General features: G+C 38.2%; 1 protein-coding gene across 3 annotated transcripts in view; it reads left to right on the plus strand.

Moving 5' to 3' along the window:
• The window catches only part of LOC148126992 (uncharacterized), a 231,928-nt gene that overhangs the window by 56,623 nt on the left and 147,959 nt on the right, over positions 1–27,346 (plus strand). For 2 of the 3 annotated variants that reach the window (XR_015741794.1, XM_087924787.1), the window contains 2 exons: positions 461–526; positions 1,919–2,349. Coding sequence is in view for 2 of the 3 variants with exons in the window: in XM_087924787.1 (XP_087780913.1) it covers positions 461–526; positions 1,919–1,946 (94 nt within the window). In the remaining variant the exon portion in view is untranslated. Of the gene's footprint in view, positions 1–460; positions 527–1,918; positions 2,350–27,346 lie in introns of those variants that run through there. The other variant, XM_087924786.1, reaches the window with a different exon arrangement.

Raw genomic sequence — 27,346 nt, forward strand, 5'->3', positions numbered from 1 at the left:
GGATTTATAACAATCAAAAGTCAAGTCAAACTCTCTTGCTTGCATATCTGTCTTCTCTTCATCATAGAGGTAAATGTTTTATATGCTAAAAACATATTTTGGTATGAATCTCAGTTCAATGGTTGATTAATTATTCTTAATTAATTATTCTTAATATATAAGCGTAACATCAATAGTGGCTAATTTCTTGTATTTTCTCTGTATCACACTTTGAATCATGAAGTATTATTCAACAACTGCTGTAAATGCATTCATATGTATAGTCCAGTAATGCTCAATTAAGTCATGCTACACATAGAAATGACTGACATTTGACTGATGAATGAATCTTTTAGAAACTGACAGTTGAATTCTTGACCTCTTAATAAATGGCCCCCAAATAGCAAATAACTCTCTAGTTTTCAGTACGAGATTTTCAATATTTGACAGTAATGGGAAGGCACTCCTTTTTTCCCCCTAGGACATGGAAACAACTACTTGTGAATTTAAAACCAAAGAAAACGAGACTCTCTGTGAGAACAAAAAGGTTAGTTTCCGTATTTACTCTACATAATTTAATTGCTGCACCTTTCCAGTCAATATTTATTTGGAAGATAAAGCTGCTTCTCTAAGAAACAGCAACCAAGGAGGTGCAATCAAAATGTCTTGAACAAGAAGGAAAAATTTATTTTATTTTAAACAATGGGATTTCCATAACTCATAGCATACTATTTAAGGTTATATAAACTTTTTGAAGGAAAAATCCACTATGTTTGTGATTTTTCAAGAACTGTGCTTTTAAGTGCTTTGAAATGCAACAGAGTAAGAAAATATTGGCTAATATGTATTGACAAGTTTATGTAAAAGGTAATTTCATTTAGAAATATTGATTGCTATCAAGTAAGTTTTCCTGAGAAGGGAAAGTTACTGTATGCATTTTACTCTTATGTGAGATATTACAGTGTCTTTTTTTCTGACAATGGTAAATGATCTGTTTCTTTGCCATCTCTGTGATGATGACAATTTATTTTTTTAATTATTTTGTCAAATGCTTACAATACAATAGAAATAAGAATTAACATAAGTTTAAATACATGAAACAGGAACTAATAATTGAGGACAGTAGGACAGGGATGGTAGGCGTTTATACAATGATCACTGTAGTTGAGGACAGTAGGAAAAGGATGATTGTGTGTTTATACAATGTTCATTGAAATATTCCAGCACCGTCCCAATCCTTCAGATGTACCATACAATAACTCTCCCCTGGAAATCCCACTGAATGTACAATTTTTCACCATTCTGCTAGGTAGTTAAAGGTTACCACTGGATGTATTTTGCATAAAAGACATCCTTTGTGATCTCAACCTAATCTGACAATGTTCTTTGTAGCATCTGATCACCATACAAAGAGGTGGTGGCTGGAATTCCATGAGAAGACATTCCCTATCAATCTGTCTTTCCATTAGCGTATTGTTGGCATGCATTCTTTTTCATGTACAGTCTTGTCTTAGCTCAAAATCTCTGGCTGGCTTCAACAACTAGCATCTCTTTTGCCATCAGTTCCTTAGTCATGATCAGATTGAGGATCTAACTTCATATTCTGGTTCTTGAGTTTCTTTTAAGTAGGCAGTATTTCAGTCGTCAACCAATAAAAGCACATCCAATAAAACTAATGACTCAAAACTATTCCCTAACAACAAGAACTATTGTCAACCATTTGTTGGATGAAGCTTACACATAATGTAGCAGAATTTGCTACTTTTAGAAAAAATAATTTTATCTTGATTAATTTAAATTTAAATAAAGGAGGGGGTAATCAGCTGGTGACAAATGACCCTGTAAAATAGAGAAGAACAAGAACTGTGGTTTCTATGGTAGCCATATCACTGGGGAGTGTCAGGTTTCATATGGGTTTTTTTGTATATTTCCTTTCCAGGACAGCTGTGGGAAATCAATTAAATTGAGCTGAAGATAAGTTCTCCTGAATTTGGGAATTGTGATATAAATATGAGGTTGGTTTCAGCACATAGATTTGGCTATTTGCAATTATATTGTGAGAGAAAGTAGCAGTTTCTAATTAATTTTCTATGTCTTAGATTTGATCTAGTTTGATGTGACTTTAAGGTTAAGGTGGCATCACTGGAGAAACCGTAGAGATTCCCTTTCCTTTTTCCCAGTAGGATATGTAGTTGTCTGCCAATAATAGATGGGCTATTGTTACTGGTTATTGTCTGTCCATTGACATCCTTGACATACAATTCAAGGTTGGAACCACTTTCTGAATTCATTAATGAGTGCCAAATTGCCTGATCTGTACCAATTTCAATATTGAATGAAAGCCAATTCAAAAGTTGTTGCTGAATTATTTTTTCCCTCTGAAATCTGCTTATGGATATAAGAGTCTTCATTAAAGTATTGCAGCCTGTATTCTTTTCTAGTGGCCAAAAGCTGGTTTTGCTAACAATGAGCTGCTGGGAGTAATTATTATGCCTGTAACAGCCACTTCAGTTGCCCTTTGAAGATCCTTAACAGTGCTGACTTCACTGAATTTCAGAGTCTGCTGTTTTTTTTTAAACTGTAAACTGCTCCAAGATTTCTTTTGATAGGAAACAGAATGGAAATACTGCAATCCCCTTCCTCCTTAACCAAACTATATCCAAACTATATAATTAGCAGATTTTCTTACCTAATTTGTACATCTCCTTCTATTAGGTATCTAGCAAACACTGAGTACATATGTGTTATCATCTGGGTGCCAGGGCAAGATAGCATCTAGACCAGGGGTGTCAAACTCATGTTGTCACAGCTGCATCACATGATATATCAGGATTTTTTTTTCCCCTTCGCTAAATTGGGTGTGGACATGACTAGCGTGTGACACATCCACCCCATGGGCTGAGAGTTTGACAGTCCTGACCTAGACAGAAATGTGCCTCTTTCTACCCACAGAAACACACACACACAAATACCCCCAATAAATTATAAAGTGTATTTTCCAATTTGCTTTTCTATTTTTATTCATACTTGATACTGTGTATTTAAAATGATTTATATTTCTAATGATAGCTCTTTTGTTATGAAATGAAAACCTTTTGTATTTTTATTAAGGATATTTTCATCTTTATGCTTCTTGATATTCTGAATACAGGTTCAGATTTGTACAAGTGAATAGATCAGAAAATGAATATTGAGATTTTTACATAACCAATTGATTTTACCAGAACCTGAGCACAACATATTATCACACACAACATAGATTAACACTAGAATTACCAGTTCTGTCCTTTAAATCAGGGACAAGCCACTTTTAAAGTTTCAAGGGACAGAGCAAATGCATTTGGATATGTACGTGCTATGCCACATAATCACAGAGATAAAGGGATTCTGTCTGCCTTCGTATACACACCACCCCAAAAGGTAACACCACCCCAAAAGGTACCCTCCAGGTAACTCATTCATTCATTGATTAGAGAACTACCTGGCACAGGTGAAGATAGGATCAACAGGAACCCAAATGAATTCTGAGGACTGTTTTGCCTTCCTCACTTGTCTTTGCCTTTCCTCCTGCCTCTTAACCTCGACTCAGGGACTCACATTTTGAATTGAATCTAGCTGCATTCTATCATTGTTTGGGCTATTCCCAGTTTGCTGCACTTCTTTCAGCCTTATGCTTCATCCCTGCAGTTAAAGACATGAAGCTGGAAATAACATAGACTAATACTATGCAAACTTGCTATCAAGTGTAATTCTTTCTCCTTCCTTTTGCCCTTCCCATGTGCTGCACTTCATACATTGCTCTTTAATTCCCATAGTCCTCAATCAGCCTAACTACTTCATTTGAAAAGTACCAGGTTGGGGAAAGCTGCTTTCAGCTATTAAAGAGACAGACCTGTAGTCCCTTACAAGCATCATAGTTCGTGTGGAAATGTAATTACCCATTCCCTTTGTTATTAGCACCCAGAGAGGAAATTTCTAACTATCCTTGCTTTCATGGCATTTCAAAGCTTGTTCATAAGATGCATTTCTGATATTAAATACAATGAGATGTCCTCTTTTTTTAAAAAAAATCAATTAAACATATGCCTACTGTGACTCTTTATTCACAGCAAATTGTCTCTGTAAATAATCTTCATCAAAAGTCAGAACCAATCCCCATTAGTTGTTTAGATTAATTAATGAGTCCCCCTGGAGCCACCCAAATGAATTCAATTTAAACGTCAACAACTTGCTATGGAGTTTCCCAGGTTGGCATTAAGACAATATTAAACCTGCAATAAGTCACATTTAAAATGTTAATTCGAAGAAGCTCTCCATTTAGAGCACTTAATTAAATCCTTAAATAAACTGCATGGGCTCAGTACCAGATGGCTGTGCATTTTCATTGCAGCAAAGAGCCTTGAAGTCATTGAGGGAAGTAATATTGGAGGCATGGTGAAGATAACCAGGATATATAGTGTAATAAAATCTAATCTTGTTTCCAGCCAGGAGATTCAGTGTATGTACACAATCCAGGATAAAAATGTAAGTTAATTACATTAACCCCAGTGTTCTCCGATATCTGAGCAGCCAGGAGACAAAATTAGTCTTTTCCCATCATAAGATTCTTTTCAACTTCAGTATATTAATTTTTCACCAAATACTTACTCATAAAGAAACTTGAAGTTAATGTAACCAAAGACAAAGTAATGCAGTCTTAATATTCTGAAGGGATTAGAAAGGGCTGCATAAATACACTTAGCAAATGTCATTCACTTGGAATGGATTTTAAAGAACTGAAAGGGGGGTGGGGTGGAGGAGAAAAATTATAGCACCCTGCTGTGTTATACATTATGTGGAGGTGCTCTGGAAGTTAACAGTTTCACGAATGCCAGACCTATCCATTAATAGCTTCAAAATAAAGCCTCCCAGTAAGAAGTCTGGGCTCCTGAATGAGCATCTTCCGTGGCTGGAGATGGTGCACCTCCTTCTCCTTACTATTGGATCCTCTGGGACACATGGTCCCTAGAAGTAAACAATAGAAACTGGCCCATTAGATGACGATCAGCTGGATGCCTCCAGGAAGGCTTGTTCTTTAACCTTTCTATCTTCTGAAAGTTAAAACAAAATACCAAACCCCCTCACACTTGCCATTTTAATGAATAGGGAAAGGACCACCACAGACCAAGGAATGTTTACAATGTCAAGGACCGATTGCAGCACAAGACTTCATGATGGTGCATCAATGACTGGAGGTTCTTGAGAGGAAAAACATTTGCCTGAGTGGTCCCTACTTCCCATTGGTTGAGAAATTCCAATGCATCACTTTGCTCCCCCCAGTTGCCAATCAATACCCAATCTTGTTCTTGGTCTCTTATCTCTCCAGCATTAGCATTTGGACAGGCTGACTTCTTCTCAGGAACATGTCTGGAAAAAGAGGTGTGCGATACCTTCCATGCTTACACTGGCAGAAATCTCATAAGTTTGATTTCCTTCCAATTGTGGGATTCAAATTTTTTTTACTACCTGTTCTGTGAGCATGGCTTAATGGGTGTGGCAGGGGAAGGATACTGCAAAATCTCCATTCAGAGGTGGTATTTGCCGGTTCTCCAGAACTACTCAAAATTTCCACTACCGGTTCTCTAGAACTGGTCAGAACCTGCTGAATACTACCCCTGCCTACCACCATAGGGAGTAGACATATCGGTGACCTAAGTAAATATCGTCAGAATACCTGAGCTTTCTCTCTCATTGTGGAGGCTGTTTCTGATGAGTTTCACTGTCGCAAAGGCAGTAAAGGAAGTTGCATTCTACGGGGATCGGTTACACCCATTTGCTACTTATGGAGGATATGTTGTGAATGAACTTGTCGATCAGAAAGATTGGCAGTTCAGCGGTTCGAATCCCTAGCACCACATCATGGTAATTGTCCCAGCTTCTGCCAACCTAGCAGTTCGAAAGCATGTAAAAATGCAAGTAGAAAAATAGGGACCATTTTGGTGGGAAGGTAACAGCGTTCCTTGCGCCTTCAGCATTTAGTCATGCTGTCCACATAACTACGGAGATGTCTTCAGACAGCACTGGCTCCTTGGCTTTGTAATGGAAATGAGCACTGCCCTCTAGAGTCAGAAGTGATTAACACGTATGTACGAGGGGAATCTTTACTTATACCAAAGTTTGCAAATATCCCACTGGAAAGTCTAATCATCTTCATGTTATCTCCTTCTTTGGGACTCAGGTGATTGAACATTCATAACTATGTTGATAAACCTGTTAAAAGTTAGATTTGGGATAAGAGGTTTTTTCCCCCTTTGTTCTCTTTATGGTGCCTGTTTCTACAGATGTGAGAATGCAGGAAAGCATGAGGTATGGGAAGACAGATGGATGACTTAAGTTAAAAGATGAAATATAAATAAATCAATAATCTGTTGAATGTTTGGTAGTATTTACATCTTAACATTTTCTTCAAGGTTTTTCCTTCTCTTTCTCAGCCTATTTTATTCTCAAACCATTCTCTAATGTTAACAACTTTGACAAAAGTCACCCAATAAGCTTCATGGAAGTGGGTGACAAGTTGTCTCTGAGAGGACAGAATTGCACTGCATGTGCATACATTCTCCTACAATATGTGCTTCTCTGAACTGTAAATCATATCGGCATCTCCAGAAGTTGGTTTTATTCTTTTTTTTTCTTCTTAAAGAAGAAATGTTTATCTTCTTAAAAAATGTTCTGCAGCCATGCATTCTTCACACGTCCCTGGTTTTAATTGTACTCATGTGTTATGATTTGCTGGGTGTTGGGTGGCAAAGTGCACCTGCTATGCAAAATAGCAGTTTTGACCTATAAAACCCTGTAGAACATGGCATCTGAGTTCCTTGCCCCTGCCTGTATTTTAATGTCACCAAGAGAAGCTCTTCTTGAAAGTTTCTGGATTTTGGCAGGTCAGAGGATGCTGCTCATAGAAATGAATCCACACTTTTTAGTACCAAGTTAGACATTTTAATAAAACTGTTTCTGCTATTTTTTTGCTCCCAGAGCACCCCATGTTTGCTAAGACAGAGTTGTAGACCAAAGAAGGCAAAAGTTTAGCTGAAGGAGGGAACAGAGGTGTTTCAGTAGATTTTACAGTATCCTTCTCCTGCCACGCCCACCAAGCCACGTCCACAGAACCAGTAGTAAAAAAAATTGAATCCCACCACTGGAGGGGACCTCTTTTTTTTTTTTTTACCACTGTGTGGGCTTTGCTTTGTGGAAAATGGTGTTCATGCACTCTTTACACTTGTCATGCCAGGTGCTGAGGCTTTCAGTGAAGCATTTTGGGATGTGGAACTTTATTGGATCTTAGGATCCCAAGGTACCTTTAGTTTTAATTAGATTTTATGAATTGTTGTCAGTTGCCAAGAATCATTCTATGAAATAGATATCCATATAAATGCAATAAATAAATAGTCTTCCTGACATCTTTTATGGAGGTCTACTTGTAGGAATGGTGTGTGTGCATGTGTGTAAGCTGGCCAGGATACCCAGAATGGCATGCAAAGCAGAAAAAAACTACTCAGGTGAGAAGCCCTGCATACAAGTAGGACTCTTGGCTCTTTTGACAATACCTGGACCCTGGGGTTGGGGACATGTGCACCCCTCCCCCCATTCCTTGTTCAAGTATGTACTTTCATCTAAATGTTTCACTAGAATTACAGCAACCAAAGGAACAGTTACAGGCTTCCCACCATCCTTCATAAATGTGGGTGCCAAAATCCCCCTTTTCCCTAAATTTAATCTGAAAGCAAGAAGAGCATGTGGCCTTTTCCCATTCTACTCAGATGGTGGTCCGTCAGCCCTCAATTGTCAATTGTTCTTGTTTACATTTTTGGGGGAGTAGTCGGTGTTTTTAAACATGTCCATCTCAGGTTGCTGTAAGGCAGGTAAGGAATTGTAACCTATATGTAGGAAGGACGCTGTACTTCTAATTGCCATTGATTAGATACCTTCTGGCTACATTCTGGAGTGTTGTTAGATACCCCTCAACTCAAACTTTTGATTTTTCAGAACCAGTTGTTTTGCTTGTCTCCTTTTCCTATATTTTCATATGCAAAGGGTTGATTTGGATTTCTCATGAAAAATCACTTTTCGGCACCCTGCACTCTGACTTCTCTATTTCCCCAGATAAGCTTTTGCCCCAGGTAAGCCTTTGCCAGGAACCTGGATGGGGGATGTTGAACCCCCATAGCTTTTGGTGTTTGCAAGGCCAGCTATTCATGAATAGTACCAAACTGAGCATCTTGATCAAGGGTAGGCCCTTCCAATGAGTGTCAAATGCAGCTCTTTAATAACTAGATTGCACTGTTATCTGTGCGCTCTCTGGGTCCTTGCAAGTGACCTACTAACCCAAACAACAATGAGAAGTGAGGAGATTTTGACACATTTTGCAGAATGCCAAGCATAACTCCCTTCAGGGATCTTCTTCCACCTTTGACTAATTGCTGACCTGACATCTTTCTGATAGTATCCTTGTTTCGGCTAGTAATTCAGATATCTTTCAGTGTCAGAAATAATAAGTGCCACAGTGAGATGAACAAGCAGAGCTTAAGTTGAGCACAGATTAATGGGGTTTTAATATTCCTAATTTAATCACTCCTTTCTGTCTGAATGTGTGCAACATGATGTAGCAGCTAATTATTTTTTAAGCATGATGGGGATCTTTCCTAATCATTTTTATATTTAACATGGATGAAGGGAAGCCAGTGATTAATGAGGGAATAAATCTTAAACCTTAGCCAAGGACAGGATCCGTTAAAAATATGGCTGAATTTTTGCTTGAATTCCTATTTTCCATTCTGCAAACAGCCACCAGTTCTTCTCAGAGTCCAATGGTAAGATGTTCCAATCTTGTTCAAAGAAATAAGCTGGATGCTGCATTCTAAACTTATTCCAGGGCAGATGTCTAGATGCCAACTGGTTTCTCCCCCCACCTCCAACAGATTCACACCATATATTTGGGCAATCAGATAGATATCTTTTCAAACGTTTTTCACATCAAGGTGTTTGGAAATGATTGTGAGGCAGACACTCACTTTGGGAGCCTAATACATGATTTAAAATCCTGTTGGCTACTTCAAGAATCCTATTGTGCTGGGAGAGGGGAAGTCAGTAAAATCCTGTGTATATATAAGGCTGAAGCTCACTTCCAGGAATAAAAAATGGGCTTTGCTTTATTGAGCCATCAGATTTGATCTGATAAATGGATTTTTAAGCATCCAATCTCCATAGGTTCAGGGTCAAGAGAGGGATGTGCCTGTTAAAATATTAGCATTTACTTAAATGCCCCCTTTCCCCCTATGTATGTGAACTTCAAATTCTCATTATCCTAATAACAACTTGGTACAGCTATTCAGGCAGTAGGAAGCTAAGACTGAAAAACAATCAGCAAAGAACACTCTACAGGACGAATTTAACTTGAGAGCAGGTTTGCACTAAGAACTTCCTAATTACACAGTTGCAATTCTATAGCTGCTGTGAGATAGGTTTTCTGGGAGCAAGTAGGTTATCGATGTGATAAACAAACAAAGCTAGAAATCTCCAAACTCTATTAAGGTATTGGGAATATGTGGAGGGGGAGGGATAGGAGAGCACAGGTTCTTGCATCATTGCAGATTTCCATCTCTTTTAGCAGTATTTTGTTTTCATGCTATTTTCCAGAGTTAACATCAGCTATGTTCACATCTGGATACCATGTAAAATGGTGGTTTGCAAATCTAGTTCTGATTAGTTCAATATAATTCTTCTGTCAATATAATTAATATAATTATATAATATAATTCTGGTACCAATATAATTAATGCAATTATATAACTCCGGTGTCAATATAATTCTAACACTAACCAGAGGATAAATGGAAGAAACTGAAGTGTGTGTGTTGTGGGTATGTGTGTGTGACGGTGTAGTTTATTCACAGGATTCTGATTATAGTTGAGAGAATACAAGTAATATTTCTTTACTGAACCTTATTCATTATTCTATTCCAACTACAAATAATGTAAACTAAAACCTGATATTTTGGGTTTCAAACAGTTCCCATTAAAGTTATGTTCCAGGTTATGCAAAGTCAGCAGTCTGAATGTATAAAAAAAAAACCCTCTGATAAATTCAATTTGATAACAAATCTATCTGCAAAGACAAAGAAATCTCATGAATATGGATACAATGTTCATTTCAGAACAACACAAATAAGACTCAAATGTAGTTGTAACATCTGATTGTTAGTAACTTTCATAATTATAGATAGGGAAACATAAGCAAAACAGTCGTAATATGTGGTTTTCAACTTAATAATTGTGTAACGATGAAGAATATTGGAAGACAGATTTATTAAGCATGTAGATTTTCCTTACCCAAATAAAATTTATTGCCTAGTATTCCCCAAATATCCCTCTATTTTCAAAGAGAACCTTAACATGCAAGTATTAATTATCAAATTGCTTTTGACACTACCTATCTCCTCTGGCCTAATTATGCCTCTTCCTCCAAAGGTTACTTCTTTATGTTGTTCTCTTTTTAATTACTTCTTTGATTCTTCTGGAATATGGCTCTGTGCATCAGTTCATCATATAAGACAAATCACATTATAGATGAAGTTGAGGTTGGCTCTCAGCACAAAATTAAGCCGGAGAGGGAGGGCAAGGGGGGAAGTATCGGTACAATTGTGTTTCCCATCAGTCCCATGGCTTAATACAAGCATTGGATATATTTATCTGGGATTGGGCCTGAGAGATAAGGCAGAAAATACTGAGGCAATATCAGAAGTGGGGTTGTAATTAGAGTACTATGAGAGCAATCTCCTTGTTGCAACATCATCTTCATGGGCAATGCATTTGAAAAAGTGATGGCCATCAACGTCTTCATTCTTGGAGGATCCTAACATGGCAGAGACCCTATGAATTGGCAAATTGCTGGCCAGGTAATTAGATAAATTTCCAGAATTGGATGGGGTTGTACTCCTGAAAAAGCACTTGTGTGTGCTGCTTTGATTTACTCTCAGATTCATCTGAATCAATGACATTTGAATGCAACCTTACGTAGGCTGGTGTGGCTTGGTCCCAAATGCCTATGTTCCAGTAAAACTCTATTTTGAATGAAGTTGGTGAAGCAGCAACTGGTGTTCCTGTGTCAGAAAGAAAATTATTTCAGATACCTATATACATTTCAAGGTCATCAATAGATCAGTCTAGTATATGTTGATTTGCAATGACAGATGTAAAAAAAAGCTAGAATTAAACCCAGGAACATACACATAAGGTCTTTATTTTCTATATAATAGAGTGGACAAGTGTAGCTGTCAAGATTTACACGGGCATAGCTGTAATGCTTTCCAGACATTGATTGACTTATTCAGCAGAAGGCTCATAGACATGATTTAACTAGATTAGTCTCTGTTACGGACAAAATGCTGCTTTGCAGACACAGAAGATTTGCCCACTGTGGTGCCCATGAATCAAAACTGTTATAAGTGCTGCTGAATTTAAATGCCAGGCTTCTTCCTCCCAATTTTCCACACCAATACCTTCTTTACCATTCTTTGGATGGGTTTGGGAGGCACCTTACCTAAACTGACTGATAATTTCCTTCTGCTATGAGAAATATTGTTCCTGCCTCACCAGATTCATTTGCACAAGTTAGAAGTTGTCGGTGTTAGCTGCCTTGTGACTCCTTATGGGAAAAAATTGTTTTTGGTACTCACTGCACCTTCTGGGACCAAATAACAATGAGTATTGAGGTACCACTGTAGTTTTCAAAGACCTTATCACATCACTCCAAATGTAGAGATGGATTGAAGGTTCTAATAATGATGCTGTATTATACCCTAATATTTGAGGTAACTCCTCTCTCAATACATACTGTACTTTCACAAACATCCCACTGTTGGGAGAGGCACATTATGAAAGAATGCAAGAAAAGGACCTCTGTATTATGGTATCCTCATTTAGGATGCCTGAAGAAGTGGGGAGAGACATTGGGGGCATTCTGGTGCCAATAGAGCCCAGCCTGGTGCCAAAATGATCTGCCTTTTGGTGCCAGATAAAGACCTGTTTTTCAGAGCTGTGGTGGCGCAGTGATTAGAATATACAATAGGGCTAGTTCTACTGACTGCCAGCAGTTTGGCTGTTTAAGTCTCAAGATTGATCCATCCTTCCATCCTTCCGAGGTGGGTAAAATGAGGACCAGATTGTTGGGGACAATATGCTGAGTCTGTAAACTGTTTAGAGGAGTCTGGAAAGCACTATAAAGTGGTATATAAGTCTAAGTGCTATTGTTATTCTTCTTCCCGTGCCTTTTACCTTTTAAGTGCCTCTGCATTAATGAAACTTGTTTATTACTGCATGTTTTGAAATAGTCTCTTTTAACTAATTTGTCATCTGCTTTAATTAATACTATTGTGACATTTGCTTTTATTGATTATTAACCTGCCATGAGATCCCCTTTATATGGTGCTGACTGTAAATACTTAAAATAATAATTCTCTTCTCTCTTTATTCTTCCTTTCTCCTTCTTTCTCCTTCTCCTGTTATAGCTAAAGTCACATGCAGCTATATGTTGTTTGATATAATAGGACTAAAAGTGACAATATTTTATAATTAGACTGATCTAAATTTGCTAAGCTGCATTCTTGATGTACGGAACTTAATTACAAATGGTAGTTCAGTCTCCATTTTGGGTAACGGAGAAGGTGTGAGCCAATCAAATCTATTGATTTTTAATTATTTTCCTATTATTCATCTTGCAGTGGCTGCCAGTGATTAAAGAGACAAATAGATGATTGTGTTTGCTTGAAGTATTATACTCCCTGATTTCAGTGCCCTTAGGGTTTCCTTTATCTTTCCCATAATCTACTGGCAGTCTCTTGGAGATCCCTAAAGTTGTGGATCCAGTCTTCCTTGATATTCATAGTCACTCTAAAGCACACAAAAGCAAACACAATCCAATCCAAAACAAAGCTAAATGCATTAAAACAGATAGTTTAGAAATTGATTAAAACATAGCAAAATAATAAAAATATAATGAAAGTAAAAACATAAACCAATTACCTTTAGGCCAGGGGTCTCCAAACTTGACAGTTTTTAAGACTTGTGGACTTCAACTCCCAGAATTCCTTCTCTAGTCATGTTAGCTCAGGAATTCTGGGAGTTGAAGTCCACAAGTCTTAAACTTCCAAGTTTGAAGATTGAATTGTTCACTAATCATTTAAATTTGTGATGTGAGTGGTGGGTGATAAGAGTAGAAAAACATGGGCTCAGAATAATCTGTTCTGGAGCAAGCCAGGGAGATCGTGTCTGCATAGGCCTGCAGGATGTCCATCCAACATTTATTCCATCAATCAATTTTCAGAAAGCTTAATTATGACTTTCACAAGATTGGGAGAAAGGCTGGTTTGCTTATATATTGAATATGGTATGCAATTTAACTTAATTTATATTCAGTCTTAATTCAAAAATATCTCTCCCCCCCAAATAAAATATACAGAAGAAGCACTTCATTAGATCTAATGTGCTAAGTAATTCCATTCATTTAAATGACTGACAGCTGCTAGAATTTGGTAACGATATGATTTTGGAATTCAAAATACAGACACTGGACATTCTAACAACTGAATTGGACTCTTTAGTTCTCATGCAGATTGAAGTTCTTTGGTAACTATGCCTTGTTTGTGTGGCAGGCAAGTTAAAAGTAATTATGCTAAAAAATAAAAACAAAGAAAGAAACCATGCTGTAAATCAGTATTAAAATCCTGCTCAAATCTATACAAGGGCTCTTAATAATGTTTCCAGTTCTGCAAAACCTTTTTTCCTTTCCCGGCTACTGAATGTGATTGGTTCACAGCTTGGCTCGTTAAAGGAAGTCCAAGTAAATTAATATTCTTTATTAAACCCTCACTTGAGAAAATGAAATGGGAGAAAAGGCATTTGAAAGCTCTGACAGAGGACTTCCTCCACAGAGCACATGCAGCCATAGGGTTTGGCCGTATATAACCTGCTCTCAGTGAGAGCATTCAGGTAAGGCAGAAGAAGGCTGCAGGGCTCAGCTGTGCAAGCTGAAAATAATTAGACCCAGTTTGTCTTTATCTCAGAGACCTGTGAAAATGGAAGTGAGGAATGAGCACCAATTTATTGGGCAGGTGGGGAGGGCAGGAATGTTGCTCTTGGTAACTGGGACTGGCAGAGCTTCACTGGGTTCCCTCACCAACTCTGTTCCTGTTCTTTTCTCTCTATAACAGCAACAGCAAAGAGATGTTTGCCTTTGCTTAATGCCTGGCAGAAGCATTGAGTTTCTTATCTCTGCTGAAATCTGAAATAGTTCTGAGACGGCTGTTCCTAATCATTGGATTTGCTAAAATCAATGACAGAACCTCCTACATTAGCTTTTTTTCCATGTTGACAGATATATCTGAACAGCTGTAAGGTCTAAATATGCTTTGCTTTCAAGAGGAAGATGGCATCATCTAAGATTATATTTCTAAGATTAGTTCCCTGTTGGAAATAGCATGACATAAATAAGAGAGAAATAATGTATTTTCCTTCCACTCTCATCTCTCTTCCCCCCCTCTCCCTCTCTCCATCCATTATCTATCTATCTATCTATCTATCTATCTATCTATCTATCTATCTATCTATCTATCTATCTATCTATTTATCTATCTATCTATCTATCTAATCTTGCTGGCTAAACAATTTTAGCTACTTCTCATAACTATAATTACATGTTTGAGTGAAGTTACATGTATCTTCTGTATGAACAGAAGTTTTTCAATTATACAATGGCCTTTCCTCTCCCTGTTCTCAACTTTTGTTGAACCACACACACAACCTGCGCATCTATTCCCCCATAAATTGTTGTCCATATATTTGAAGCAAGCCATTCCTTTGTGTTTTCTTTCCTTCAAATTCCTGGCACCTTCATTTAAGTAAGTGTGCTGTGTTCCTCTTCTTCCTCCTCCTCCTTCCGAGGACACTTACTCTATGCCATCTTGAAACTCCTCAGAATAGGTTGAAGTTGTCACCAATCACAGTGGTTTTTAATGATAGATGGAAGGAGTAACCAGTCAAAACTAGATACAACACTTGGAATAGAAAGGAAACTTCAGACATCTTATGAGGGTTAACCAACCAATGCAGTGGAAAACTGCTTAAAAATGATGTGAAACTGGCGTCTTCAAAAAACAAATAAAATACTTTCATTGAGCATAGTTTGCATAAGAAGAGTGTCTAAATGATGGGGAAATACGTTCATAGTAGACTTGACAAATGAGATAGTATTATGAATTAGCAAAATTTACATTAATATAAACATGACTCATATAGCTCTGTTAACCTGTCTTTCCTAACTTTATGATTTTCAGATCATAAATTATCTCCCATAATTTCTAGACAATATAACCATTGGCCATGTTCAGTGGAAGTGATGAATTAATATTATACTGCCATAGATCTAGAAGGCATCAGATTGAGGAAGGCTGTTTTAAAAAGACCATATCTGCCCTGTTTGTATAAAGCAGTTTTCCACAATGAAGCCCTCCAGAGACAGTGTACTTTGGTTCCTACAACTCACCAGACCAGACAGTGATTGGCTTTATTGAAATTCAAATTCACATCCTGAAGAATGAAAATTGGACAAAAGCATTTTCTTGCCATGCCACTCAAAGACACTCTGAATAAAAACTAAAGAACAGAAGAACTACTTACTTGAGAAATACTTATCAAATCCAGTGTCCTAAAGTAGCGAATGGAGGTAACTTTAGGAAAAGGTTGGTGAGTATGTTTGTAGAAACATGGAAATGCAAATCAAAGTGTCCAAAGACAGCAACAAAGGCTTAAAACTGGTATATACAAAAGAGAAAAAAGTAGCTACTATAATACAGAGAACACTTTAACATTATAAGGCTGAAATATCCAGGGATATATTACTTCTTTTTCATGGCCAGAGGATTCTGTTACTACTGGAGCGGTACTGAAGCCTTTTCCTCCTGTTTAGTTTAACTGAACATTAAAAATCATAACGTGACTGCTCTGTTTTGATAGTTAAAATGATTGAGTCTCACAAACAAAATGGAAAATGATTGGCTATTTTATCATACTCAAATCCTCCCCCTAATAATGATTAATACCATAGGTGTTAATCTATGTTGTAAGAATCACCCTTGAATGTAACAAGAAGGTGTGTCCATGGCATCTAGTTGGTTGTGTTTTGTGTGTAGTTAGGTCCCATTATTATAGCAGAAGAACAACAGACCCACTGGAATTTGAGCTTCTGATGGCTTTAGCTGTCCTGTAGCTGAAATTTAAAGTGGTCAGGGAAGGTCATTTTATTTTCCCTTCCCTTCTATTTCCAGAGGAACTTCTTTAGATAGGCCTTTAATGGGTAGAAAAGACACTTGCTGGACAACTGTACTGCAATTCTCTAGAATCTGACTAGGCAAGGTGGTTCCATTTTTCCAGATGTTTTAGCTTTTTTAATCCATTCCTTTTTAAATAAAAAATGTGGCTCCTATCTTTATCAAGTTGAGCATCCTTTATATTTTAATGTTGTTAGAAACCACTCTGATCATGTAAATCTAGCCAATAATGAGCTAATGAATACAAATTCATTTGATCTGGACTAACAGGAATTGGTTGTGATTAATTTTTTATTAATCCCATTGCAGTAACTTGGGATGCTCCTGAACCTAGTGCTCTCCTGCATAAATGACAGCAGAAGGAAGGAATTCCTTTACCAGATTTAGATGATTCCTAAATAAGGCAAGAGCTGGCGCTAGACATTCAAACCTGACCAATGCAGTGCGATCTGCATGCAATTACAGAAAATTGAACTAGTCGAGAAATGGCCATTACTTTCCTATCAACATCTGGAAGTATTGATCTGAATATTGACAAATCTTTATTAGTTGTTCATTTGTTTCCAAAATAAATTTTGAGTGTTGGTGAGCTAGGATCAAATTTCTACCAATCTACCCATTGCCTTGATCTTTAAGAAAAGCTTCAAAAAGCTTAGTTTTGCTATTCCAGGAGATGTAGGATCCTTAAAGGAAGGCCAGGTCAGAAAAAAAGATCAACTGGAACACTATTGTTTTAAGGTATAAAAACAGTGTCTGAATTACTGGAGTAATTTGAGAGTGTTTGCATCTCATGATACTCACATTCCAAGTAGTCCTACAATACTATGACATCCTAATTATGAGTTTACACCAGTGATGGGATTAAAAAAATTTTATTACCAGTTCTGTGGGCATGGCAGGGGAAGGATACTGTAAAATCTCCAGTCAGTGGTGGCGTTTGCTGGTTCTCCAAACTACTCAAAATTTCCACTAGCGGTTCTCCAGAACTGGTCAGAACTTGCTGAATACCACCTCTGGTTTACACCTAAATTTAGAAGCTGCCTATATCCTTTACAGAATGACTCTGGATGGTATACAAGTAAAATATAAAAACTTAACAGCTTTTAATTGATCTTTGTTCTTTTTAAAGCTCTGATGGATTCACTTAATGTCCAGAGCACAACTGGACATTTAGGCAGTCCTTCTCTCCTCAATAAAAAGATTTTTCTGTTTTTAAATCAGCTGGGTCTACATTTCTAGAAGATGTAATCCTGTCTAAGACAGGGAAAGACATATGCTCAGATGGTGAATCCCTCAGCTTTGGCAAATAGGTCTCTTGCTCTGTGAAAGCCCGTTGCCATGGCTACCACAGGGTGCTAAGAGTTCCTCATCAAAGTACTTGCTTTTGCTGCCAGCATCACTCCTGTTCACTCAGTAGAGATTGCAGGCAAGGGGCATGCTTGGGACGGCTTCTTGGCAGGAGCACAGGGGCAGCATCAAATAATAGCATCCAAATAGCTTTGTAATTTGAACTGGAGGTGGGTGAAGGAGAGGGGAATGGGGGGAAAATATATATGGAAAAGTGAACCCGCCAGGGGCTTGATAGAGCTGTCAAATGCAAAGGTGCTATTTTCTACTTGAGAACAATGGAAACAGGGAGGGTGGCAAAACTGTATATATAGGACAGGAATTTAAGTTTTAAAAAACCTGGATTTGGTACCTGTCCCTCCCTCCCTTTCTTTCTTCCTTCCTTCCTTTCTTTTTCTTTCCTCACTGCCCTTGTGGGTGAATCAATCTTCTGATGAAGCAAGTCAATTTCCCTGTTTCCTCACCCCTAAAATGGGAATAATGGCCTTTTCCCCAGGTGTGCCAAGCATTTTGCAATTTATCAGCTAAAACTGCCATATATGTTATAGGTGTTATTATTAGTTGCATTTGCTGTGGAAAGTGGCTGTATGCTGGAAGGGATGGCTAGATTATGTGTGAGACATACCAATTTGCAAATGGGATAAAGCCCTTTTTATTCATATTAAAATAATAAATACCTTTTACTCCTATTAAAATAAGATAGAATTGTAATTACCTGGGGAATTAATGCTCAGCCAAATTTACAAATTTAAATCCACTTACAGAAATAAATGTCTCTTCTAATTTCTTGGTTGTTTCACACCTCCACCACTCCACACACCTACAGAAACCTACCGGAAAAATAAGAGACTATTTACTATACTGTCATTCTGAGGGTGACATGAGTGGGAAGAAAAGGGTTTGCAAATCTCTCTTACTGTGAGATCATGGATTCCAGATCAATGAGGTGGAGATCTGTGAAACTCACTTCCATAGTGTATTGGAAGTGATAAAAGTGTAGTTCACACACCTTTCATTTTCTACTGCGGTGTGTTTCATACCTGTTATCTAAAATTTCAACTGTTGGCGGGTCCATGTGTGCAAGGACTCAATCACTGTCTTTTTTTTAAAAAAAAAGAAAAAAGAAAGAAAATCATCCTTGAATTTTGCCCCAGAAGACGTCTCTGAAATGTAATTATCACAATACAATCAATTTTCTGTATTTTCATTCTGGAATTGGATCCAAAGATGCTTCTTCACATCTGCAGAAGAGATGTAGGTCCTATGGGGGCTTTTTGAAAAGGAAAAGGAAATTCCCCGCCTCCCTTCACCTTGCAATTACAGTCACTTCCCGGACTGTTCCCTGTCTTCTGGAGCAGATTTTTGGCAGGTGTAAGGACATGAAAGAACTGGCACCTAGGAGTCTGCCATCCAGGATTATGGAATCTCTGTATTGAGGCAATGATTTGTACCAAATCTAGCTGACATGGCAGCATAAATCTGGAATTTTCTGTATCTTTTCCTAGCATTTCAGATTAACAGAGTTGTGAAGGACCTTGTAGGCCATCTAGTCTAACCCCCTGCCCAAGCTGGAGACCTTACACCATTTCTGACAGTTGGCAGTCCAGTCTCTTCTTGAAAGCTTCCAATGATGAAGAATTTTGTAGCTCAGATTTGGAAGCATTAACTCACGGTTTAGTGTGTTTCTTTTTGTCTGAATTCAGGTTCTAAGGGTAAAATATTTGATCTCAAGGTGGAATTCTTTTTCTTTATACCAAACCTATACTGAGTTACACTTCCAAACTAGGAAAATAGTTGATGGCCCACTTTTGCAACATTTCCTTGGCTGTGATATCAGTTACGGCTGATGGCTAACTGAATTGTCAAATTCAGTTTTTAGAACTGGATACTTAGATACTGAAACAACGAAGGAACAATTTTCCCAGTCAACTTGTTCAAATCCATAGACTTTTGTTTATTGGATGACCTTCAAATGTTAACCAAGATAAAAATGATTTTTCTGTTGTGGGTGAACTAATCTTCAAGATTTCCCTAGGACACTGGGCATGATACAATATAAAGCCCTGCAGCTGGTTATCATCAGGGAGAAGAAATATCACGAGGAAAGTTATATATAGCAGCTGTTTAGTTTCACTTTGGGGAAATCTAAGGTCATTGTGATTTTTCTTTCAATTTCAGTTGCTATTAATTGAGGATTTTTAATATGAAACTGCAGTGGATTGTCTTATTAAAATGGCTTTGTGCGGCTGGAAGCTCTGCATTTTAACAAAAACCTTGAAAATCCCCCCTTGAGCTGCAATGTGGAAATCCAATTCTTTGTAGCTGATGATTCTGTAAATACATTTCCTGGAATTCACGAACGCCACCGAAAGCCTCACAATCATTTGAATAAAGCAAAAGACTGTTTGCTGGAAAATATTCTCATATGCATATTCAGAACTCTCAGCTCTATTCTGCAGCAGCATCTTTTTAAATGAATAAGGCCATCAGGAGGCAAAATCATAGTGCTGGGAATTTAACCAAACATATTCCATTAAAATGAGTCGTATGTATGCTCCTTTCCTGCCAATCTAGTCCTATGCCTTTTTGATGGTGCTCTTGTTAGAAGAAGATTGGCTGGACTGCTGTTACAGAAAACCATACAATTCTATCTCTGAATCAGACAACCTGAGACAGGAGAATGTTTTGGAGTTTCCCGCCAGAGCAAGATAATTGCTTTTCTGCCATGACCTCATCAAGGAAATTAAGTAACTACAGTGAATGTTGTCATTAGAAAGGCAGCTTTCATCTAACCCCCATCCCAGCTCTTTGCAGACTGTCTACTCCTTCCAACCTAACCTCCCAACCTTTCTGATCCTGTCTAGCTTTCCTGCCTGTTCTCTTCTACCTCCCCGTGATGTCTTTCTCAGCCCCTGCCCATCCCATCTCTTCCTGAAGTACTGGAGCTTCTGTATTCTGCGCTCCCACTTCAAAGAAAGAAGTGGGAAGGGTATCATTCCACCATCATCACCCTTTAATAGAGGGAAATGTGACACTAAGATAGTTTCATGGGATCCTCCACCTTCACTTTTTTCAGGTTGTGTCCTCTGCTTCTTCCAAAGGTTGAAAATGCAGCAATCTCTCACCACAATTACCAAACCGCTACGAAACAGTCTTAACATCACAGTGCTCTCTACTGTTAAAGAAAAAAGCTGCAGGTTCCGTTAAAAAAAAAAAAAACAGGGTGAACACTAAAGTAATAATCGCACAAATGAAAAAAAGGTTGATATTTATTTATTTTTCTTACAAAAATAAACTACAGGGTAAAAAGTAATCATTCCCACTCACTTTGGGCCGTCAAGCCAATGTAAGATGGTATCAAACTAAACCAGGAGATTCAGCTATTTGTATTTCTCTCTATGAAAAAAAATCTTAAGAACGTAGAATAATAGGGTTGGAAGAAACCTTGGAGGTTTTCTAGTCCAATCCCCTGCTCAGACAGGAGACCCTATACCATTCTGGCCAAATGGCTGCCCAGTCTCTTCTTGAAAACCTCCAGTGATGGAGCACCATAAAATAGCTCCAGTGATGGAGCACCCTAGATAGTCCGTCTTTGGTTTGAATTTCTTGACGTGCAGTTTTTTTTCCCCTCATATGGCTCTAATCAATGGAAAATTGTGCATTTATTAAAACTCCATACCAGTTGTGGGATTCAAAATTTTTTTTTACTACAAGTTCTGTGGGTATGGCTTGGAGGGCGTGGCTTGGTGGGCATGGCAGGGGAAGGATACTTCAAAATCCCCATTCCCTTCCCACTCCTGGGGGAAGATTACTGATAAATCTCGATTCCTTCCCCATCCCACTAACCTGCTTTCCAGCTCCATTCTCCTGGGCAGGGCAACCAAAGAAGACCCAGCCCATCAGCTGGGACTCATGACATAGAGAATAGGTGGGGGTGGGGCCAGTCTGCGATGATATTTGCCGGTTCTCTGAACTACTCAAAATTTCTGCTACTGGTTTTCCAGAACTGGTCAGAACCTCTGCTCCACACACAATGGCATTCCAGTATAGAGAAAAATCAAACTGAAATCCAAGACTGTGTATGAGTTATGGAATTAATTTTACAAATATTTCAAGTTAAGCCTGTGGAGTTAAGGATGAAATTGCAATGTACTGGGTCAAGCCAATTTGGGAACTCTAGTAAAATAAAATGTTTCTGTCTCTACTGGACCCCAGTCTGCCACATGCTGAATCCATATACATTATTGTATTTTTGCGACACTTTTCTTCACTAATCCATATGTCAGGGAAGAGCTTAATCATCTTAGCTTATCTAAAAGTGATAAAGTGTTTGTTAAAGTTAAAAACTATCTCTGCTTACTATTTTTTGGACTTTACTCAGTGGTGGGATTCAAATATTTTTACCACCGGTTCAGTGGGCATGGCTTGGTGGGCATACATGCACGTGCCAAATGTGCCCTTTGCACAGGCACAGAGGCATTCTAACTCACCTTCTGCAAGCCTGCATGATCCTGGTTGCTTCAGCAGCTGCTGTGCAGGATTCTTCTGTGCCACGCAAAGCAGCTGCGCTTCAAATTCAGAGTATAAAGGTGAGTATGGGGGCCCGGGTGGGTGGGTGGGCCCAACAGCAGAACGGCAGAGAGAACTGGTTCGGTCTCCGCTGCTCATCGCTGCTACCGGCTTGGCAGAACCGGCCCAAACTGATAGAATAACACCACTGAGTATACTGCTATCTTTGGTGGCTTCTCCCACCAAGAATAAGCAAACATCAAGCAACAAATGCACCAGAAGGGAATCTTTCCAATCAGCAAAGAATAAACCATTGAAAACCAGATTTCTTTAACCCTAATTTTACAAAAACTTGGTCTCTCCAGCAGATTGACAGATTCTGCCTCCTTGGCATGGTATCATTGTGAGATGGTGTATCTCATGGTACTTTAAATGGGGAAGAAGAAGCATTTCCGATCTCATTTTTCAGTATTTCAGCTATGCCATAATCTATTTACCACACAATTTGTGTCACTTTGATAAGCGGCTGCTTCAAGACGGCATTTATTAAAATCAAGAGAATGACAGCTTTGGGGTCTCTGCTATGTTGTAATAAATGTTTAAAATTAGTTATTACAGTGTTTGGCATGGTTCATATCATCTACTCTACCTTTGAAGATGAACGATCATATCTGAGAAAAGCATTCTTTGGTGTTTATGGAGAAGTGATCAAGATACCTGTTTTGGATGTGCAGAAGGAAGAATATGAGAAATATTCGGTTCTATTTGGCCATTAAAATGACCGGTTTGGGGGAAAAGTAGGACAAAATAACCAAGATGATATAAGATTTCCGACCTCTGAGATCTTTTCTCACCCTGGATTGCTGTGCTGTTTCAAAATCAGTAAAGCAGTTGCCAATCATCATCTCTGGAAAACAGCTGTCCAGAGAAACAATGCCTTGGCTATTATTTTATAGTTAAAAGTTTATCAAATGCAATTGCATTTCATTTTGATACATGTACATTTATAGTTCACAAATGCCTAACATTTTAAATCTGGGTCTAAAATATATTCTGTTATAGCTAGTTTACATTGCTATTTCTTTGTGGGATCCCACTACCTAATTTGAGAATCATTCAAGCATTTACATATCTCCCAAAATCTAATGCAACTTTATAAACAAGAGATCTCAGCCCAAGACAAATATATTTGTTGCAGGTATAATATTTGTATGATCTGATTATGGCAAAGATAATTCCAATTCACCCATAACAGTCTTTGGTAGGTATATACCATAAAGTATTGGGATTCATTGCAGTGGGAAACTATTCCAACATACTGAACAGTAATTAAATTTTTCTCATTGCTTTTGTATGTTGATATATTTGACAATATTTGAATGTCTTTTCAAATGAATATCTCTCAGTCTGTCTCTCTCTAGCCACACATATGTATGTGTGTTTCTGTGTATATACGCAAATACATTAAACATACACAGAAACGTTATAGAAAAGAGACACTTATTAAGACAAATATTCTGTCTCAATTCATTTCTTTCCTCATTTTCCCATCAGGAACATAATAGCTAAATTTATAGTGTTGAGCCTGGGCTATAAATTCTATTATTTTCAGTCACAATATCCATTATTTCTCTGGAAAGGGCCCCCAGGGCAAGGGGGGAAAATCAGAAATATATAAAAAAAAATTGGAAAGGCTGGAAAAGTATCATTTCTCTACTTTCAAGGTTCTTCTGTGCATTCTCACTCTGTTTTGTCCTAACTGAATCAATCAATCTCATTTCTTGATCACCAAGTGTTGCAGTCCTATCCATTCCATGTGACAGACAATTCATCTGCAATGAAAGTATTTAATTATAAAGTAATTTATTGTTTAAATTCAAGCCCTTATGGAAGGCAGGAAAAAAAGGAATAAAAGGAATGGCACTTTGAAGAAGAGCATTCATAAATTCTTATAGTGTCAGAAAAGAAAATAATTGCTGCAAGTTAGGGTTCTGTTAGGCAATTTACGAACATTATTGACTCAGCTACTCCAAACAATATATCAAGATGATGGGTCAATGTTGTCTTTGGCCAACAACCCCATTTGGCCTTTGAGTGGTGTGCCTAAAGGACTATAGCCTGGGTCAACTGAGTGTAATAAAGATTGTATTCAAGACTTTGGCTGCTAAGATGTCATGAAAATACAGTTCACTCCTTACCTTTGCTTCTATTTCTGAAGGAGGCTATGTCTTTCCCAAGACCATGTCATCACTTTTGGGACAAATTCATAAAGGCATTTTCAATATTCAGAAATACTTGCCTCGCATTTTAAGCAGAAATGGATAATTGCTTACCTGTACACAGCCAGTAGTTCCACCCCAAGTTGGTGCCTCCGCTCTCCGCACAAAGTCACAATAAAAACAATAATGCTGAAATGTTATTTTGGTGTGAACCATATGTTTGGAAAATGTAGGGGCTACCCAATTAAAGAAACAGAATCTTTATTACAGAATGTCTTTAATTTGAAAAGCATAGGAGGGAAACTTTTTCAACAAATAATACAATTATTCTTATAACTGCATATATATACATTTCTCCTCTGTCTCTTTTTTAAGAGGGCGGCATTCATTTGAGTCAGTGTTCACTTCCTGGACTAGCCCCTGCAGTTTTCTTTATGGCATTTTTCAGAAGCAGTTTGCCATGGCTTCCTTCCTAGAGTGGAGTGAGAGAGACTGGCCCAAGTTCACCCTGTGACTTCATTACACCCATGGCTTGACTAGAAGTAACAATTTCCTTATTTCTAGCCTAATGCTTTAACCACTACACTTAAACTGGCTCTACATCTTCTGATTCTCTCCTTTTTTGAATGTCTTTTTAAAAACAATCCAAAGAAATTTGGATTACAAATATCAAGATTCAATACTGTATTTACATATGACTTGAATTTTATGTATCCAGTGCCATAATGAGAATTGTCAAGAAAATGTGCCAATCAACGATGCTGAGATCTCTGAATGTTAAGGATTTCAAGGGCAAGTGACTGTCCATTCCAGTGAAACAGGTGTCTCCTCTCCCCACCCCCAACCCAAATTCATCTTTCCTCTTTTCACTTCTCTTAAGGAATTGTTTCTCTACAGCAAAAGTCCACTTGGTGCAACCCATGAGGATTCACAGCTGACAACTGCATTGGAAACTGGTTCACTCTGGTTAGATTTTGCTTTCATTTTAAATTTCCTTATTCCCAGTGCTATTTGTATTATTATTTCTGTGCTTGAATGAATCGGTTTTCAATCACGGATGCAGTTTTGTGAACCAGTGGACTGGGTGTGAATTGAGATGACATGTGAGGCAGTCAGCATGAATGGGATGAACCTGAAGAGGCCACAGAGGACCATTTGAAGATCACAGGCCCAACATTAAAATTGTGCTAAAGTCCTCAAGAGAAAGGATTCTTGGTCCTTTAGCTAGAATTTATTATGCTGGCATCATTCCCCATTTCTGATTTTTTTTTTTTTTTGTAATTTGGGTGGGTGGGGGAACATTTGCAACAGCCTCCCTGTTTATCCTGGGCACATTAAAGTAGATCAGTTGGAAGTAACCCTGCAAGTTATTAGATTTAAATATCCACCATGGAGAAGCATGACCACAGCATATTTGTCCTGAGGGAAACATTAATGATTTGGCCAGGAGATAATTTATTTCATTTGCCTTTTATACGCAATAGAACACCCATTTCTTTACACTCTCTTATCCTTTATCTGAAGAAGTCAGCCAGTTTGGATTTCATATACAGCTCTTCTGGTGATTAACTTCAGGCTACTGCATTCTTCATATGCTTATTGCAGGGATTTTATTCATGCTAACTTCCCCATTGTCATGATTTTATCCAATGAGAGCCTGCTGAAATAAGACAGATCATTTGGGAACCAAGCTGTTAAATCTTTCGAAAAGGCATCCCTCTCACACTGCCAAGGCATTTTCCATCTCAGGGCATCCACTTTTAAATTCATGCAGATGAGATTTAGACATGCAGATCGGCATGCCTGTTTTGCATGAATATTTGACCTTGGGCAGAATCGCTCGATAGGCAAAGGGTGTCTTGTGGTTGCATTAATCATTTGAGTCACAGATGAAGCCATGAACCCATCAAAGAAAGAAAAAAAGGAAAAGAAAGGAGAAAGGAAAGGAGAAAGGAAAGGAAAGGAGAAAGGAGAAAGGAGAAAGGAAAGGAAAGGAAAGGAAAGGAAAGGAAAGGAAAGGAGAAAGGAAAGGAGAAAGGAGAAAGGAGAAAGGAGAAAGGAAAGGAAAGGAAAGGAAAGGAAAGGAAAGGAAAGGAAAGGAAAGGAAAGGAAAGGAAAGGAAAGGAAAGGAAAGGAAAGGAAACCTATGAGTGCACACAAACACAATTCACTGCCTCTAAATGGTAATGGACTTCTGAGAAATGTCTAATCAATAAGTTGAACAAACACAGGCAGCTAATGCAGTTTGTTGGGGCTTTAATTGCTGGGGTGGGGGGATAGAATGAGGGGCATTCTCCAGGCAAAACTAACATTTTTTCCCTCATGGATGAACTATTTTAGATTGTGTGAAATATTTTATGGGATTTCATTGTTGTTAATGTCCTAAACCTGGGCATTGTGAATAATGGCTCGCTGATGGGTAGCTGATCAGCTTTCCTACCTCTTACATTAGCATCCTTTTTCTCCCCATCACAAGAAACTGTAAGTTGCCAGAAGAAAACTTTCTCCCTCCCTCTCTCTCCCTCTCGCTCTCCCTCCCTCCCCATCTCTTCCCCTCCCTCCCCCTATCCCTCCCTCTGTACCCCTCTTTCCCTCCATCCCTTCCTCCCTGGGTGTGTGTTAAGATAATCCTTAGGCATAGCTGGTATCTGAGCAGGTAGCTTTTCTTGGCCCCTACACGTATGGATAACAAATATTGATGCAGTGAAGCATTCTTACTACTTCGGTGTATTTTCATAGCCCTCCTATCCTGAAAGGAAGATGCTAGTCAATGATTCCAGATATAGGACACGAGTGTCAAACCAGATGGTGTCACATGGCATATTGTGATGATTTTTGCCTTTGCGGAGCCAAAGTGGGTGTGGCCTGTGCATAACACATCCAGCCCATGGGCTGCCAGTTTGATAGGCCTGATATAGGAGAATAAGCTCAT

This window comes from Pseudonaja textilis, chromosome 2, assembly GCF_049901715.1.
Source record: "Pseudonaja textilis isolate UNSWEBS1 chromosome 2, rPseTex1.2, whole genome shotgun sequence".
In the NCBI taxonomy this organism is placed as follows: domain Eukaryota; kingdom Metazoa; phylum Chordata; class Lepidosauria; order Squamata; family Elapidae; genus Pseudonaja; species Pseudonaja textilis.